Below are 18,332 nucleotides of genomic sequence, written 5' to 3' on the forward strand. Positions count from 1 at the left end.
CGAGCGTTGCTGTCCCAAACTGCGCAGGTAATTGGCCAAATATTGGTAATATATTGGTAAAAGCTGGTCCTACAAAGGACCAGTGGTAAACCAACCCTTTCCAATATTGGGCCAGTTCCCCCTTCAATGCGGGAACAGTGAAAAGTCTGGGAGTCATTTTGGTGAGGTCAAACCCGCTCATCGAGTTTGTGTGAAGCTTGACCTTGAGGGTGACCATGGCCAGAGCATAACTAAATATTGCCTCGACTGGGGCTCGAACCCGCGGCGGCGCGAACAAATCAGCTTCGCTGTCCCCTGCACAAGAGCACTTGGCTATCGTGACAGCCGAACTCGCCTCGGCCTAAAACTGCGACACACACTCGCGCTGTCCATTGCACACCGTCGTTTTCATCAACTAATACTACTATTAGTTCTATATAGAACTAATATCGTTGCCGGACGTGCAGACCACCCAGCAAAGCAAAACCATGAGCCCCAAGACGTCTGCTCAGTTTATGTTAAAACCGCCCGGTACCATTTTTCCCCCATATTCCAACGTTCTGCCTTGGCTTCAACTGGTAACAAAGCCGCTTTCGGCTCCCCAATCGTAGCCGGCAGCTCTCGTGGTTTGGACCGGTTCTGTCCTGTATACAAGACATGGGATAGTTTCGTGATTTGTAAAAATGCCCCCAACGTACCCTGACAGGACTTCCCGGCCGATCCGAGACCGTCACTATCTGATGCTCTGAGCAGTGCATGAAAAAATGTGGTGCCCGTTAATTATGCGAACGATGTATACGTAGTCGAAGCTATAGTCATGCCAAATGCTGATTAGTGCTGGTGTTCCATTATCATTTCCGATGGCTGAGGGCTGGATGAAAAGAGCTCGACAGCCACTCAGTCCTGACATGTGACCAAGTCTGCCGAGATGGCATGAGAGGCCTTTGATGGTTGTTCTATCACGCAGGTGTCTTACTTCACGGCAGTCACGCCTTTCTTCATACTCGGCGTGCTGCTCATCAGGGGGGTCACCCTGGAAGGAGCTGGAGACGGTCTCTACTACTACTTCTACCCGCAGTGGGAGAAGGTCGCGCAGTTCAAGGTGAATTCCGCCAGACCAGCTAAGCACAAATACTCATGCACATATCTGGTGTTCAACTCTACATGGAGCTCGAACTAATTTCTCAGCCATTCTCAGCCGAAATTCTAGTATGCAAAACCAACGCCATGTATCAGTTATTCCTTCCGCGCACAGCTGTTGAGTGGGATAACCTTCCCGCATCCACCCCTACCATTTTTGACAACAAACACTTCGAGACCGCATTAGAAAACATTGTATGAGTAGGAGCATCTGATTCTTTTTACTTGTTGTACTACCAATTTTTTTCACTGTATTGCGGCACTATATGTACTGTATTATATTGTATTAACAAGCGCATCAACAGCCTACTTGATAATATTGTATGACTATAGGAGCCATCATTTCTGTACTACCAGTTTCTTTGCTTCTCTGTTCGTTGTTATTTCTTTTTTATTATTTATGTAGCGCTCCCCTCTATAATGCCTCTGGCCCTGAGGGTAAACAAAATAAATAAATAAATAAATAAAAAATAAACTTAGAGAGCTCTTTAACGGCGTCAGCGTCATAGTATACGTACGCTAGCTGTAGCTGGAAAAAATATCCATTTTTCACCTTCTGACTGATTAAAACATTATCAATCTTGTGTGGTCACATGAACAGGCACGGGTAACCAGTGTGTCAAGAGTTTGTATCCCTCAGAGATCAATGTCACATATTCGCCGAAAGACAAAAGGTTGGAACCGTTTTTCAGCCATTGCGTTGCCTAAACCCCATCACCGAAACCATAGTAATGTATGTTAATTGGGAATCTGCAAGACGCAAGTGGGCAGATTGCATGGTGTATTGTTCGGGACCACTGGGGAATAAATTTCAGCCGCCTGGGGTTCTTTAGCGTGCACTGAAAATCGGCACACACGGATGTTTTCCCATTTCGCCTTCACCGAAATGCGGCTACTGCGGCAATGTTTCAACCTGACCTTGGGCTTAGCAGGCCTACAGAGCGGCGGTCACTGAGCCAGAGTGGCGATTTTGACTGAAACAAACAAACAAAAAAGCCAGGGGAAACTGAAAAGATCTAAGGAACAAAAGAAGCTCCTTCGGTGTAAACATTTGGCCAAGCGTGAATACGCAGTTGAGAGGACGCCTCGAGCAGCAATAGCAACACTCACAGTACGACCTCAGTGATGCCAGCAGGGGTAAAATAAGAGGAAATATTTTGATCCCACCGCTTGCGAAGGTACACCAAGAAGCGTGTATCAAAATACACCGCTCTGATTGGTCTAACACTAGGTAGTTTTCTGGCTCTCACGCCACTCAGCCGTTAAAAAAGAAAAAAAATGAAAACATGGACGCAGTGGGGACCGAAAATTGCCGGGCGCCGTCACTGAATGGCTGCTCGGCTCACAGGCGGTCTTGCTAACCACTGGAGTCACTGGATCTGCTAACCCCATGAAAACTGGCCGCATGTGATGGGCAAATTACGAATCAAGTTCTGTACCTGATAGAGATCACAAACTCTGACTATTTGAACGTGAGAGCCTGTTTTGTAGAAAACTGAAATGCAAACGGCACGAATTATATCCCGAATAAGCTATACAAATGTTGTGTTCTTGCTTTGTTTACTTCTCCGCCCCGGTGGCTGAGTTACTACGAGCGCTCGGTTAGTGAGCTGGAGGACCCTGTTTCCAGGCCGCCGAAGCAGCGTTTCAATGGAGGCGGAACGCAACAGGCACCCGTGTGCTTTGCACTGTGAGGGTTCCTCAGGCGGTCTAAATTAATTGGCAGCCCGCCTGTAGACGTCCCCCATAGCTCGTGTGTCGCTTCGGGACGCAAAATCCCACAATTTACAATTTTTCCTTAACCAAATGAAAATAGAAAACAGGATGATTGCGAGTGCGTAACGTGAATGTTCGAGCATTAGCCCTGTTGTGACGGAAAATAATTTTTCATAATTATGTTCTGTTTTGCAGCGGCTACTGCGAAGCGCCCGTTCCTCGGTATCGCGTCGATGTTGTTATAGTATAGTAATGGTAGTCGTAATAGTCGGCATAACTTGTGTGCGCTGCAGTGGTATACCATCTAGAGGGCGTTTACCGTGGAAAGAGGAGGGTACCGCGAGAGCGCACGAATCCCCAACAGGAGGCTATGACGACAGCGTAAGAAGGCGCAACCGATGAGTGGTTGCTACAAGAACCACCCACGAGGCTATCTTCTGGACTACCTTCTGGACTCTTTCTTCTTCCAGAGTGATAGTCACTCTGGAAGAGGAAAGAGGGTTATCCTGGAACCCTCTTCCAACTGAGGCAACTTCTGCCGATTGAGGCAGGTGGGAGCGATGCTGCGCATGCTGACGCCGACATCGACGACAACAATGACGCTAAACTGAAGATCAATCTAAAAGACACTTCTATAGAACGAAGTAGCCTGAGAGCGTGTAGATTAGGGTCGGGGTAGCGCGAGAAATGACACCAACCTCCAGATAAGGTCCTTGCGCACGTGCTATCAAGATGGCCTTGAATAATGATGATGATGATGAATTCTTATGGCGCAAGGGCATCTGTGGACAAAGGACGCCATGGCACAAGGTTGTTTCTTCTACCCAAGGTGGGTCAAATACCCATTGCCCAAGCATTTCGCCCTAAAAAAAACCGACCACCAAGCCAGGGGAAAGCTTCTACCCATTGTATCACCGGTGGGTGCCCGGCGGCACTCGGGTTCGAACCCCGCACCTCCCGACTACGCGCCGTATGCCGCCCTCTGGTGGCAGCAGCCAGTTAAATCTCTCTAATAGCTTTATGGGGCGCTTCCGCTCATTCTTACGCCAGTGTGATAGCTGTGTTCGGTTCTATATAAGCCAAGTGGAGAGGTTAAGCGGCCTTCCATTGCCTTCTTCGACTGTGTCGCAGACGTGGAGAGCGGCGGCCGTGCAGATATTCTTCTCCATCAGCCTCGCCCAGGGCCTCAACATGTGCCTCGCCAGCTACAACGACTTCAGCAACAACATCGTGCGGTGAGCACAGACGTCATATTGGAAGCGCTACGATTTGACACGGACGCAGGGACATGGACGAGCGCTTGTCTCGTACTTGTCAGTCTTCTTGTGTCCGTGTCAGATTGTAGCGTTTCCGAAATTACGCATGTAAAGTCTTGGTCAGCCCCGCCGCGGTGGCTCAGTGGTTAGGGCGCTCGACTACTGATCCGGAGTTCCCGGGTTCGAACCCGACCGCGGCGGCTGCGTTTTTATGGAGGAAAAACGCTAAGGCCGCCCGTTTGCTGTGCGATGTCAGTGCACGTTAAAGATCCCCAGGTGGTCGAAATTATTCCGGAGCCCTCCACTACGGCACCTCCTTCTTCCTTTCTTCTTTCACTCCCTTTCTTATCCCTTCCCTCACGGCGCGGTTCAGGTGTCCAACGATATATGAGACAGATACTGCGCCATTTCCTTTCCCCAAAAAACCAATTATTAAAGTCTTGGTCAAAAGTCTTAAGGCCAAAGGCTTTTCGCTTCAGCCTGATAACAGAGCCATTGCGGCACTATTAAAGATCGAACAGCATTGAAATGCTATCAGAAGGTTTCTTTTTGTGGTAGAGAAGCTTCCTGCTGGACTTGTGTCTTGAATGGGCCGCTCGCGGAGCATTCTAGGAGCATCCATTTCGCTGCAGCTGAACGCTGTGGCCTTAAAATTTTTGACCAAGTCTGTACTTGAACCAACTAGCCCAATCTGCCCCTTTTGGTTACATACAAAGTCGCCGCAGAGGCAACAAAGCCACCAGAAGCTGTAAGCACGACGAAAAAAGCTGTAAAGAATGCGAAAAAACAACTTAGCGCTAAAAATGCTTGTAGTTAGCATCAAGGTGAAGTAAGTATGGAGAATTCGACGGTAATGAGGATGAGGTAGGAGGAGAAACCCCCATTGAAAGTTGAGGGTGAGGAAGGTGCGGAAAAAAAATATGAGTACGTTTGCCCATCTCTGACCTTGTCAGGTATGGACACGTTCGATGCATACCTAAGTTAAACCCAAACGTTTATCCAGAGCCGTATCCCCTTAGAACCCCGAGTCGGTAACTGCCATTGGTTGTTTAGGTGTGGGCCATGACGTCATCAGGCGCAGCTGCCGCAATCGCAAATGGGGAAAAGAATGAATTGGCGCCGAGCAGGTCCGTTTGTTTTATTTGCTTTTTATATCTTTTTTTCGTAGAATGTTGACCATAATCTCAGAATACGGTAGGCCCTAGAATACGAGCAGCGGCAGTCAGGACAGGTGGCGCAGTTGTCACAGACTTGCTTTAGAAGTGCCATTTAGTGTGCTTCCATGGTACCTACATTGTAACCAAACTTAACACAGTTGTTTATTCCTCCTGCTTTACACATCTCGCTCGATTCCTGTTTAGGCATATTTATTACAATGCAATTTACGACCGTTTTGCCCAGGCATAGCCTCTATTTAAATCCCTATGGGAAAGGGGAACTGTTTTTAACTGGAAATTTTACGTGTTTGAATGTCCTCTTTGAAGAAATTTATGTCTGACCTCATAGCATTCGATGTAGCTTTATATTCGTCTTAGACTACAATCCTCGTTTCACCAGCGCATGTTTCTTCTCTGTCTCTTAGCCTTTTTTTTTCGATGCTTCTTCAACATGAAAACCTACCAACCACCTCAGCTACCATGTGGTATTGCTTGATGTCGTGCTCTTTTGACGAGAGGACAGGGAGCGCCTGAATAGTTCTCATTATTTTTCGCGATGATGCAGGGACGTCTACATCATCGCGGCAACGGACTCCTTCATCAGCATCTTCGGCGGGGTCGTCATCTTCTCGGTGCTAGGAAACATGGCATTCCAGCTTGACGTGCCCGTCCCCGAAGTCGTGCAGTCCGGTGAGAACAACTATATGTTGCTTTCATTTCTCAATGGGATAACATTTAAGGGACCATATCCTACAAAAATATTTCGTGTCGCTACCACCGCGCGTCACCGTTGTACAGACAATTATTCGGTGAAACTCTCCTTTAGTTCCAGCTTTGGCGCTCATTCAGAACTACACGGCTTCCGTAGACGTCGTAAATGCCACAAAGAAAGCGTTCACACCTGCTCCAGGTGACAAAACAGTCCCACGACTGCATGGCTACGTAACCTGAATGGTAATTCGTACGTAGTGTCCGCACCGACCGGCCTATCGGTGAGCCAAATACAGAGGACAACTGCTACTTGCGGCAGGGGTTAAATGCGGCTTAGTTACATTCGGCGAGAGCGATCACGATATCCATTTCTCCAAGACGACGTCCCTTCATTTTCACACACTCTTGTTCTCTTCTTTCTGTCGTCTCGTCCTTTTCTTTTCTCCTCATTTCTTCTCCTTCTGCTCTGTCTTTCCCTTGTAATCTCTTCTCTCCCTCTCGGGTTTTTTGGCTCTTGGTTTGGCTTGCCTTGGATTCACTTCGATCTACTTGGGCGCTAAGCCAAGGCAAGCCAAGGAAGAACTACTGCAATTGCAAAGGGCTTCAGTTACACGACGACTCGCAATGGGTCCCCAATACTGGCTCTCGCAGTAAAATGTCGGCTCTTCATTTGAAGAGCCTGGTAGCTCATTTGACACAAGTGAGCGAAGTGAACTCACGCATAAAAGTTTCCTTCTCTTCACTTTCCTGTACGCAGCGTTCGGCCTGGCGTTCGTGGTGTACCCTCAGGCGCTGAGCCTGATCGAATTCCCACGTCTCTGGTCGGTGACGTTCTTCGCCATGCTGTTCCTTTTGGCCATCGACTCCGAGGTAGGCTTCGAAGGAGCCCCGATTCTCGATTTAGCGAAGAATACGGTATAGCGCGAGATACATAGTACCTACCGTAACAAACAGGGAGAAGGAACAACAGTGAGGCTCACATGCAGCGCGCTGAAGTCACGCAGTTTGCGAAATTTCTCTCAGGTTTCTCCGGGTTTCGCAATTCGGTGTGTTTACCAGCAATGTTCGCGCAGTTCACATTATTTTGCACAGTTCTCCGCCGAAACTCATCCTCGCTAAGTCAGCTCATTATGTGTCCTAAATCGCATTCGAAAAGCTGTACACAACCCGCCGCGGTGGCGCAGTGGTTAGGGCGCTCGACTACTGATCCGGAGTTCCCGGGTTCGAACCCGACCGCGGCGGCTGCGTTTTTATGGAGGAAAAACGCTAAGGCGCCCGTGTGCTGTGCGATGTCAGTGCACGTTAAAGATAATAATAATAATAATAATAATTGGTTTTTAGGGAAAGGAAATGGCGCAGTATCTGTCTCATATATCGTTGGACACCTGAACTGCGCCGTAAGGGAAGGGATAAAGGAGGGAGTGAAAGAAGAAACGAAGAGAGAGATGCCGTAGTGGAGGGCTCCGGAATAATTTCGACCACCTGGGGATCTTTAACGTGCACTGACATCGCACAGCACACGGGCACCTTAGCGTTTTTCCTCCATAAAAACGCAGCCGCCAGGTGGTCGAAATTATACCGGAGCCCTCCACTACGACACCTACTTCTCCCTTAGTTCTTTCACTCCCTCCTTTATCCCTTCCCTTATGGCGCTGTTCGGGTGTCTAACGATATATGAGACAGATACTGCGCCATTTCCTTTTCCCAAAAACCAATTATTATTATTATTAGCCGTACACAGCTTGCAACAAAGGTCCATCAGTGACTGGATGCCGTTCTGAACCTGAATCACGCTTATGGCAATACATAGCTTAGATATCGGTAAGCGGCGGATCAAGTTCAGGCAATATCTTTGTTCTGCTGTGTACATGCATGATGTTAGTATGATAATTTATTTACCGCAACTGCAGCCTAGTGGTTGGGCATGCGCCTCGCATGCGGGAGGTGCGGGGTTCAATCCCTAGTGACGCCGGGCACCAACCGGTGATACAATGGGTACAAGCTTCCCCTGGCCTGGTGCTTGGCTTATTCAGGGTGAAATGCTTGGGAAATGGGTCTTTGACCCCACCTTGAGCAAACGAAAAAAAAAACCTTGTGTCATGGCGCTCTGGCCGCAGATGCCCTTGCGCCATGAAAATTCCTTATCGTCATGATAATTTCTTTGACATGTAGCGATTTCGTGGAAATTATGTTTACGCGAGAGTAATTTGTCGTTTCTGTTTTGTAATTGACTTGATCAGACATTTGCGTTTTCAAACATGTGCTCTCTGTTGTCCCTACTGCCGTGGTGTCGCAAGGGAATGAAAGTTTTGTTTTGCCTTGGGTGATTTAAGAATAAGTTAATGAAGTTTGGCCTTCATTATCTAACCGTTAACCGTTCATTATCTATTCAGTTCGGCTTCGTCGAGGCCGCGCTGACCCCGCTGAAGGACGAGATACCGGCGTGCCGTGCCCACGAGACGTACTTGGCCACCATATGCTGCATCTGCCTCTGCGTCCTGGGTCTGCCCATCGCGTCGCAGGTAAGCGAGACGCATGCGCAGCAGCCTACGCTGACTTGACGACGCCGGAGCTGATTTGTCGTTCGCGAGCATGACCACAAGCATGACCAAGTCGGATACAACTCAAGAGCGAAGCGGCTTTTTCCCAACAAAGGACCCCGTCAACGGTGCTGAATCATAAAACGTCCTCTTAACAGCTGTCTCTGTAAAAAAAAAAATCATGAATCATCTTATATTTTTCAAGATTTCCATTCCTCAGCCGGGCTTGCCGTCCCGTCTGTTCTCCGCCAGGTAGTGACGCGCAGTGACCGAACTACCTTGGACGATTATCCTCCGCGTGGCTACCTTGGACGATTATCAGCTGTACGCCTCATCCAGCCGCAGTGTACATAGTGTTGCGCACGTGTGCTTTCTCTTCTTTTATGAAGTCAACACGCGTGAAACCTGTATATATGTATTATTGTGTAAATAGCGTATTTGCGTATAGTACCTATCCTTTCTACCTGTCCGCTCACCTCTTTCATTTCATTTCTCCAGTCTGGCTGGTATCCCTTTATTTCCAATGCCCTAGCTCAGGGGCTTCCCGTAGCAATGGCAGATGCCGCGACTAGCAAAAATCTTTTACTTCCTTTTTATTATTATTTTAAATAAACCAGTACTACTACTACTACTCAGCTGTTAACACTAACGCAGTAGTCTAACAATGCGTGGAAATGACTGCGATCCTAATTGGCTAGCAGCAGCTGCGCAGCCTCGGTGACAGCACATTTTTTAAAGGTTTACTACAGTGCTTCCGCTTCACGCAGGGAGGCTTGTACATCCTGACGCTGATGGACGAGTTCGTCTCCAGCCACCTCATCCCTTGGGTGGGCGTGGGAGAGATGGCTACCCTCGTGTTCGGCTACGGTGAGCGCGTTCATTTAACTGGCAGAGTAGCTGCACGGTGGCCACTGCCTTTGTCAATACCATTTTTACCCGATTTTGACGCGCACTTTTTTCACGAAAGTCAATCCTCGAAACGGCATGGGCTTTGCAATAGGATGCAAAACCGAAATGACGCTACCAAGATCCGCAACGTCGCTGCCATCACAAGATGGCTGTGAAACCTGTTTTGCGTTTTCGCGGTTGGCATTTCGGAGACGAAACGCCCAAATGCGTATATCTCCAACCCGCCGCGGTGGCTCTGTGGTTAGGGAGCTCGGCTACTGATCCGGAGTACCCGGGTTCGAACCCGACCGCGGCGGCCTCGTTTCGATGGAGGCGAAACGCTAAGGCACCCGTGTGCTGCATGTGCGATGTCAGAGCACGTTAAAGATCCCAGGTGGGCCCTCCACTACGGCACCTCTTTCTTCCTTTCTTCTTTCACTCCCTCCTTTATCCGTTCCCTTACGGCGCGGTTCGGGTGTCCACCGATATGTGAGACAGATACTGCGCCATTTCCTTTCTCCAGCAACCAATTATTATTATTATTATTTCCACGTATAAGTCGGTCTTGCCTTTTTTTACATAAATGACTCTCCCAAACTGTGTGCGGAGGGGGCGGGGGGGGGGGAAGGGTGAGCCGCTGGTAGTAGGCGCATCATGCCGGCCGGTGCCTGCTGCTCCCGCCAGGAACGGTATGGGGTCCATGTGCGCAGAAAATCGTAAATTAAGATGAAAATAGGTTCCGCCAGTTAACTTCGAAGCACTCGCGATTTGTTAAGTTCGCTCCCTCCGGCAGTCATTTTCCGAGAAATGCAGTGGGTGGGGTGGGGGGGGGGGAGAAAACTTCCGGTTACTGAGTTTCCATCCGGTAACCTTCGGAACGTTCGTGAAGTCGGAATCCGAAACTACTCAATTTTTGGTAGTGAATTTTACCGCTGACCAGCCTGATACCAGCCTGATCAATTGGGGCCGCACGGGATTGTTGCGGTTATACATTGTTACGCGTCGATGGACCGCCAAGTGGACGAGGAGAGAGAGTATAAAATTCGTTCCACTTTTAGCCCATATCCGGAGATTTTCGATACTGTAGCCGAATACCCCGTATCGTCCAGGACGTTACGGACGTGCTGGACCACCCAGGTCACGTGACCTCGTGGTGTCAGCACAACCTGCCTACCGTATTGTGAGTAAACTGATCGCCGTGTCAGTTGGCAGTTATATTAATGGTTGTTCGCGAGAGGTTGCTCGAAGAGAGGAACTTGGGCCATACAAGTCCCACCGCTGTGTCAGCACCTGTCATCGCATGGCAGTGGCACATCGCTTATCAGCTGCATCACTGTACCAGAATTGGTATGAGAACTCCCAGGGATCTATGAATGCAAACTCGAGAATGACCAATTCCGCATATATGGTCATTAACCCATTATGCTATCGCATCGTACTCTTAAGGCAAAGCTTATAAGTGTCCCCTCCATTTTTTGAGCGAAAGTATGAGGATTTAGAGATGATGGTTCCGTTGTATATATTGGCAAAGAAAGTGATACGTATGAAGTGTATGCCTTTGATTGAATGACCGGCACGTGTAATGGGAGTGTACAAAAGGCAGTTATTTAAACTTGTGTGACCCCGCCGCGGTTGCTCAGTGGTTAGGGCGCTCGACTACTGATCCGGAGTTCCCGGGTTCGAACCCGACCGCGGCGGCTGCGTTTCTATGGAGGAAAAACGCTAAGGCGCCCGTGCGCTGTGCGATGTCAGTGCACGTTAAAGATCCCCAGGTGGTCGAAATTATTCTGGAGCCCTCCACTACGGCACCTCCTTCTTCCTTTCTTCTTTCACTCCCTTCTTTATCCCTTCCCTTACGGCGCGGTTCAGGTGTCCAACGATATACGAGACAGATACTGCGCCATTTCCTTTCCCCCAAAACCAATTATTATTATTATTATTAAACTTGTGCAGTAGAGACAAGCCCGGATGTACATTCGTGCTGTTCTAGTTTTCGAACACTATGGTCGTGGGCGTTAACTTCCCTCTCTGACCGGCACTAATAAACGCAGTGTCGGACTAATGAGTTTTTAGTCTGCTGTAGCAATATGCCTTTACGGGTTCTTCGTGGTTGTATTTGAGGTGTGCAGGTATGGTGTCCACTGCAATACAGGGGACGTGTTCCCAGAGAGGGGCTGCATTTGGTGGTATGCACAGCGGATGTAAAATTAGTAAAATGGTTTCTGGGGAAGGGAAATGGCGCAGTATCTGTCTCACATATCGGCGGACACCTGAACAGCGCCGTAAGGGAAGGGCTAAAGGAGGGAGTGAAAGAAGAAAGTGAGAAAGAGGTGCCGTAGTGGAATGCTCCGGAATAATTTCGACCACCTGGGGATCTTTAGCGTGCACTGACATCGCACAGCACACGGGCGCCTTAGCCTTTCGCCACCATCGAAACGCAGCCGCCGCGGTCGGGTTCGAACCCGGGAACTCCGGATCAGTAGCCGAGCGCCCTAACCACTGAGCCATCGCGGCGGGTCATAGCAGATGTGCAGTGGCTGGTTTCAGATGACGGAGGAGGTGCCCACCTTGTCTGAAAAGGAAGTGAGTTTCTTGCCCATGTCGAGCCATTGTAGCGCGTTTCTCTATGGTGTCAAAGAGGCGCGTGCCTTTTACAAGGTCGTTAGGTGCGAGGCCAAAGTCTGAGACATTAAATTTCCTGGGAATTTTGTCTAGAGCTCTTGTTTTGTAGGTGTGAAATGTGTATTGTGCAGACACTGACACATGATTCTAGAGTGTAACGAAGCGTGTATTATACATTCCAGATATTTTTTTTTATCAACTCACCTTTTTTCTCTGGTTATTCTTAGCGGAGTGCACAGCACTTGCAATAACAGGGGCATAATTTGGCCCGTCCGGGCATTAGGGGACCGTTTTCATAGATTTAGAAACCATGTACTCTGAGGATCGTGGTTCAGTGCAAGGGAACCTCGTAGATAGCAGCGAGGAGTACCGAGAAAACAGATGCGAACACTGCTTAAGGCATCAGCCTAAATTTTGCTTTTCGCCATTTTCACGGACGTGAGAATCGGGTGAGCATTTTAATCAGGGACGCCTTGGTATCGGTTAATTACGGTAAACGACAGCACCTAAACCGGGGAGATTTATGCTCACGGCAAATTTTTTCACACGTTGATGAAAAGGGAAGGATAAAAGATTCGGAAATTGACACTTTGATGATAAATTCACTAGATGGTCGCATTTCATGACGCCTTCAAACAACTCTCTTGTTGTAACGCAGTCGTTGTAACGTCAGCGCATTATGCGGCGCCTGCAGGCATCTCACGCATGGTCGCGGACATGGAGTTCATGCTGGGTGGACCGCCGGGGACCTTCATGTACGTCACATGGAAATTCGTGCTTCCGGTGGCAGTGGCGGTGAGTGACGAGCTTCGTATAGCTCATGCAGCGTTTCCTCGTTTTTACAAGTTCATATGTAATGGCCAGGTCCCGCAGAATACTGTGGGTGCCGCCCTCACGAAATTAGTTCATCGGATAAGAAGTTTACATGACCGCATTGTGGTCGGTCACATAGCACATAGTTACGTGGCCTGTTGGTCACACTAATGGATCATGCAAGCATCAATATCAAGTGATGACCAATTTTGCTGTTATTGTTACGGTTCAATAAACTCGCAACTTATCTCCCGAACACATTGTCTCGTCAAGTTATTTCTTCCACATCCATGTTACACATGTTGCAATGGACGGATTTATCCTCAAACTCTGCTCCCGGCACGCCCGCTAGAAAGGGTGCCGGAAGCTGTAAATTTCAGCGGATCCTTAATGGCAACCATGGATGGGCCCGTAGATGTCGACGTGACAAGTTAAAAGCACCGTGTTTGTTTAAGTGCCGGTTATGATAAAGTCAGGAATTACAGGTGAAGAAGACTGCGGCACGTAGGATGTCTTCTTTTTTTTTTCGAATAGGTTTTCTAAGGCGATCTTCGGAAACGCGCTATAGTGCACGCGACAAATCGAAAGGGCCTTGAGAAAGAAGTTATGCATGTGTAACCGATTCTGGAATTTGGTTGCCCCTTGTTCTCTGGTAGCGCGAACTACAAGCTGCAGCCATTAGCCTTACTGGAAAGACGTGCCCTACGGCTATGCCTCGGGCTCCCAAAATCAGCTTCCAACGCTGTCCTTTATCTGGAAGCGCGTATCCCCAACCTCTATTCCCGCTTCCAACTTCTAACAGTGCGTACTTTCCTCAAGTCTTTTGACCCGGCCCCAGGCGTTAGTGTTCCAATTTTTGTATCCCAACCACACCTTTTTTTTGACTAATCACTGGCCACGTTATCAGCTTCCGCAAGTTAGGTTCACGCAGAATCTGTTAGCTCCGCTTCAGGTTGATCTGATCTCCTTGCAACGAGTTGCTGACACGCAGGCTGATCCCGTCTTCTATTACGACTTTATTTTCCCGTCCCATGCGAAGCATATGCCCGCACATACCCTAAATGGTCTTCTTTCTGAACACCTACAGAATTTTCCACATCATACTGTTCTCTCCACTGATGCCTCCGGCAGCTGTGAGAAGGCGGCGATTGGCATATATTCGCAGGATCTAGATTGGAGCTACTCCGTTCGTATCCCTGATTATACTCCTATATTCTTCGCAGAGTTTTTGGCCATTGGTTTGGCTCTTCTCAAAATTCCCAGGCATGTCGCACGGGTTCTTATTCTCACAGACTGCCTTTCAGTTATTGTCTCTCTCCAAAATTCGGAAAAATCTTTCTTGACTCGTTCACTTAGGTTTTTTGTTCCGAGCACAGTGCGCGAGATCCGTTTGGTCTGGGTACCTGGGCATTCAGGCGTCTATTTTAACGAGGTGGCTGATTTATTGGCAAGGTCAGCTCTCAGCGCACCTGTAATATATCCCGTCCCTCACCTCATTCTGTTAGCAGCTTCACGTTTCCAGCGGTTCCAACATATTTCAGCCACTTTGAGTGATCCGTTGCTGAATACCGTGGACTTTCAACACCTAAAGTACCCATGGAATATCCGGTGGTGTAAGTCAAGGCTTTGTGAAGTGTCCATGACGCTCCTGCGATGTAGAATCCCTCACTTAAACTTGTACTTATGCAGGTGCGGGTTCGCTGCGACAAACCTTTGTGTATCATGTGGGCAAGTTGAATCAATCGATCATTTTCTCCTCTCTTGCCGGCGGTTCGCGGTTCAGAGAAAGCAATATCTGGAGGTTCCTCTTTCGAGACTAGGACTGCCTCTGTCTCTTACAGTTCTTCTATCGTTCGGTGCGAGTGCCAAGGGATTCCCGTTAAGCAGTGTATGCGGCTACCTTCACGATTACATAAGTGCAACTAATCGATTATCCTGTTAGCTATACACAAAATTCTTTCGCATGTCCAAAAAGGCTAGATTGATTCTATTCCGGATGACTCATACCTCTTGAATTCATTTTATTTTTCCCAATTTTTTTTTTATCTTGATTCAGTCTTCTGACGTTTCCTTCCCCGCGCAAATGCTTCATTGGCATTCTACCCTATACCTTGGCCAATCCCCCCACGTGGGTATGTGCCATATTACTTGAGGAGAAGAAGAAGAAGAAGAAGTAACGAGGCCCTCGGAGTCTCGTGCATGTATCTTGGTCATGGTCCTGTGTAAGAACTTTAAATGGTCACATAAGTCGTGTGTCCCATTGGGTAAATATGGGTTGAAGTCCGATGATCACATCACTGACGGCGCGCAGGTGGCTATGACGTCATTTTGTGCAAACCACGTGATCTTCCAACAAGCAGGCCAGACGCTGATGCTGCGAAACGGCGGCAGTGGAAACCGACGGCAGTGAATTTGCAACAAAAAAAAATCGAGCCCGAGATGCAACTTGTCTCATTTGTGGGCGACAAAAAATTCTCGCCATCCTCTCACCTTCACATAAGAGCAGACCAATTGAACGCCCACGAGGGTGAAGTCAAGAGCGCCATGAATCCGTGGCTACGCTAAACGTTCTTGACTCCTTGACGGACCACTCTTGCAATAGACAGTGTGTTTACTGCGAATTAAAGCACCGTCACAAAGATTGTTTATAGACGCCAAGGACATAGTCAGCATATTCACCCATCGTCACTGAAAACTTACAGATAATCAATTCGAGTAATGCTGCAGAGTATGCGTAAGCATGTGACACGTCATGTACATGTGCTCTATACACGCGCCTTGCCTCCTTCGCTCCCCTCACTTACCCCACTCGCTCCGCTTACCTCCACTCTACGTGCTTGCCCTCTCCACTTAACCACCCTTTCAGCCGCGTATCGTTGGAGGCGAAACGTACAAGGCGGCCCCGTGTTTTGAAAGACTATCAATGCACGTTACAGGGGTCGAAATTATCCCGGAGCACACCACTTGGCACCTCTTCTTGCCCCTATGTATATTTTGTCGACAAGTTGTCCTCTGTAAAATGTTTTACTTATCCTTTTTGTCTTTTATTTCGCGATGTATTTTACTTGTTGATCTTGTACAGAAGACGTTTTAGAGCGCAGCACATAGACGCCCGTTCTTGCATTCCGCGTCGTAGTCGTCGTCGGCGTAGTCGGTGTAACGCGCCACCTGACAGCTTGCGTGTGACAGGTGGCGTGTTGGCAGGTAGCGGGAGAGCGAAACGTCACCTACCACGGCGAGAGAGAACGGAGGAATGGACAAACGGCAAGTGGTCGCCACGGGATGACACCGAAGGGTGGCTGGCAGCGTAAAATGCCAGCTGCCAGCCGTGGCAGGCTGTAGCTGCCACGGCTGAAGAGAGCCAGTTCAAATTTCGCACAACCGACTATCGTAATCATCTGTCAATTTTTTGCCTTCTTTACTGGGTCATGTAAGGTACTAAAAATAAATAAATAAATAAATAAATAAATAAATAAATAACCGGTGTCTGCCATAGGTCGGCGCCGCAGCGAAACGACAAGCGGGTTTGATTGGGAAAGGGATGAACCCCCCAAGACGCGAGCGTGAGATGCAAGGGAAAGGGGAGAGCTTATGGTTTCCGTCTGGAATCTTTTGGGCAGTGGCAACAATAGTCAGCCTGCCCATTTTCCTCGCAGGTGCTTGCCGTGACGTCGATGACGAACTTCGAGTGGTTGACGCTGAAACGGCACGGAGTGCTTTACGAGTTCCCACGGTGGGCTCAGTACCTGGGCATTACCGTGGCCGGCGTAGGCCTGGCCATCATCCCTGCGGTTGCCCTCAAGGAGCTGTGGGTTGCGAAATGGGTGAGGAGGCGTTCTGTCCTCTAGTCAGGAAGACTAGTACGCGTGTAGAGTTGGGGCTATGTGTGCACGATCCTCTTTACGTCGCAAAGTATAGATATCATTGCACATGAAACACGGCCGGCAGTTAAAGCTGCATTAAAGAGTTATATTAAATGCCTGCTCCCCCTGTACAGGTCCGCATGCGCTTCGGGAGTCGACTGAAGATTCCACGAATTAGTAGGCTCCGATCAAGAGCATTTGGACCCTTCCATGTTTCCAGTTAATGCTGTGGGCAACTTGGGAACTATGTGTTTGGCCAACAGCGAGGAAAGAGTTTTTCTCCAAAGCAGAAATGTGTCGGCAATATGAGCAGAGCTCATCATATTTCAAGACTCGATGCGAGTTTAACTCAGTTTTACGTCATGAACCTCGTTGTATAGTAATGGAGCTTCCCCAATGATTGAATAGAAAGGCCGGCGACTGCCTGTGTACATGTCAGAAATACTGGACGGTATAATCTAAATATAGCTAACTGCAAGATAGAACTCATTGCCCTGCGTATCGCTACATTCGTAGTTATGGTTACTGACGCGGCGTTTTACCGTAGGACTTTTGGAAGGCGATCAGTCCGCGCGAAGACTGGGGCCCCAAAGGCTACGAGGACAGGCGCCGCTACCGGCTTTTCATGGTCGAGAAGGGCTACATGAAGGCCGAGGACGCCGAGAGACTTAACGAGGTTGAGAGGCCCCAGCGCGAGCTCGAGCTCAAGCTCAAGGCCATCGAGGACGCCAAGGAGGCAGCCGCGAACAAGCCGGATAAGCCGGAGCAAGAGGCAGCTGCTGGCGAGGGCAAGCAGGAGCCGGAAGCGGAGGCCAAGGCTGAGCCCAAAGCCGAGCCCAAGGCCGAGCCACCTAAGCCTGAGGCACCAAAAGGCTGAGACTTGCACGTCGATGCGAAAGGCTGGTTGCGCGCAAACTGCCCGAGTGTCGGGGAATAAAGCGGAACGAGTCCACTCTAAACACGAATACGCCTATATGGGAGTAAAAAGGGCGTAAACTGTTCTCTAGCTCACTCCATTTTACTGAAGAAGTGAGAGTGTCGTTGAGTTGATTTGTTTCACCAGGGTATCGAAACGTTTGCGGGGCCTACAGTATCTTGTGGGGCGCATGCAATTTTTTGCGTGGATTTATATTTTCAATGCTTAGAAACTTTCTATGTCTGGCGTATCAGTGATAGTATACCACTTTTTTCAAGTGGGTGTAAATAAAACAAGAGAAGCACTAGATTAAGAAATGCCTAAAATATGTTGAAAATTTAGATGTAGACATTGGTTTAGGACGTAATGCTCGCGCATGCAGAGCCCGACGACCATTAAAATGTTATCGCTTTTAATTTTGTCATCTGTATAGCTACCGTGAGCAGGAAAAAAGGCTTTTCCATATCATTCATATTAACTCTGTCCTGGTTATTGTGTCTACAACAACGCCGATCCTCTTTTGGCAGTCTAAGAGTGTTTGCACTGTGAGGTGCTTGGTGCAACCACATGTGAAAACATCGAGGATGGCGCGAAGTAGGCACATAGATAACAGAACAATCTAGCTAGTGAACGAAAGCCTAATAGACCAGATGCACACTCAAGCGGAATAAAAGGAAACGTGTTAAAGACCGCAAATCCTGGAATAATCAAACAAAACAAATGCCCCCAAC

At 48.6% G+C, this 18,332-nt stretch overlaps 1 protein-coding gene across 1 annotated transcript in view; it reads left to right on the forward strand.

Moving 5' to 3' along the window:
- LOC144106703 (sodium-dependent proline transporter-like) overlaps window positions 1-17,638 on the forward strand; it is a 29,820-nt gene extending 12,182 nt beyond the window's left edge. The window contains exons 7-15 of the mRNA XM_077639544.1: window positions 947-1,081; window positions 3,967-4,070; window positions 5,814-5,938; window positions 6,717-6,829; window positions 8,353-8,481; window positions 9,267-9,366; window positions 12,704-12,804; window positions 16,479-16,646; window positions 17,233-17,638. Coding sequence (XP_077495670.1) covers window positions 947-1,081; window positions 3,967-4,070; window positions 5,814-5,938; window positions 6,717-6,829; window positions 8,353-8,481; window positions 9,267-9,366; window positions 12,704-12,804; window positions 16,479-16,646; window positions 17,233-17,562 — 1,305 coding nt within the window. The 3' untranslated portion in view covers window positions 17,563-17,638. The remainder of the gene's footprint in view (window positions 1-946; window positions 1,082-3,966; window positions 4,071-5,813; window positions 5,939-6,716; window positions 6,830-8,352; window positions 8,482-9,266; window positions 9,367-12,703; window positions 12,805-16,478; window positions 16,647-17,232) is intronic.
- The last annotated feature ends 694 nt before the right edge of the window (window positions 17,639-18,332 follow it).

The sequence above is a fragment of the Amblyomma americanum genome, chromosome 10, assembly GCF_052857255.1.
Source record: "Amblyomma americanum isolate KBUSLIRL-KWMA chromosome 10, ASM5285725v1, whole genome shotgun sequence".
Classification (NCBI taxonomy): Eukaryota; Metazoa; Arthropoda; class Arachnida; order Ixodida; family Ixodidae; genus Amblyomma; species Amblyomma americanum.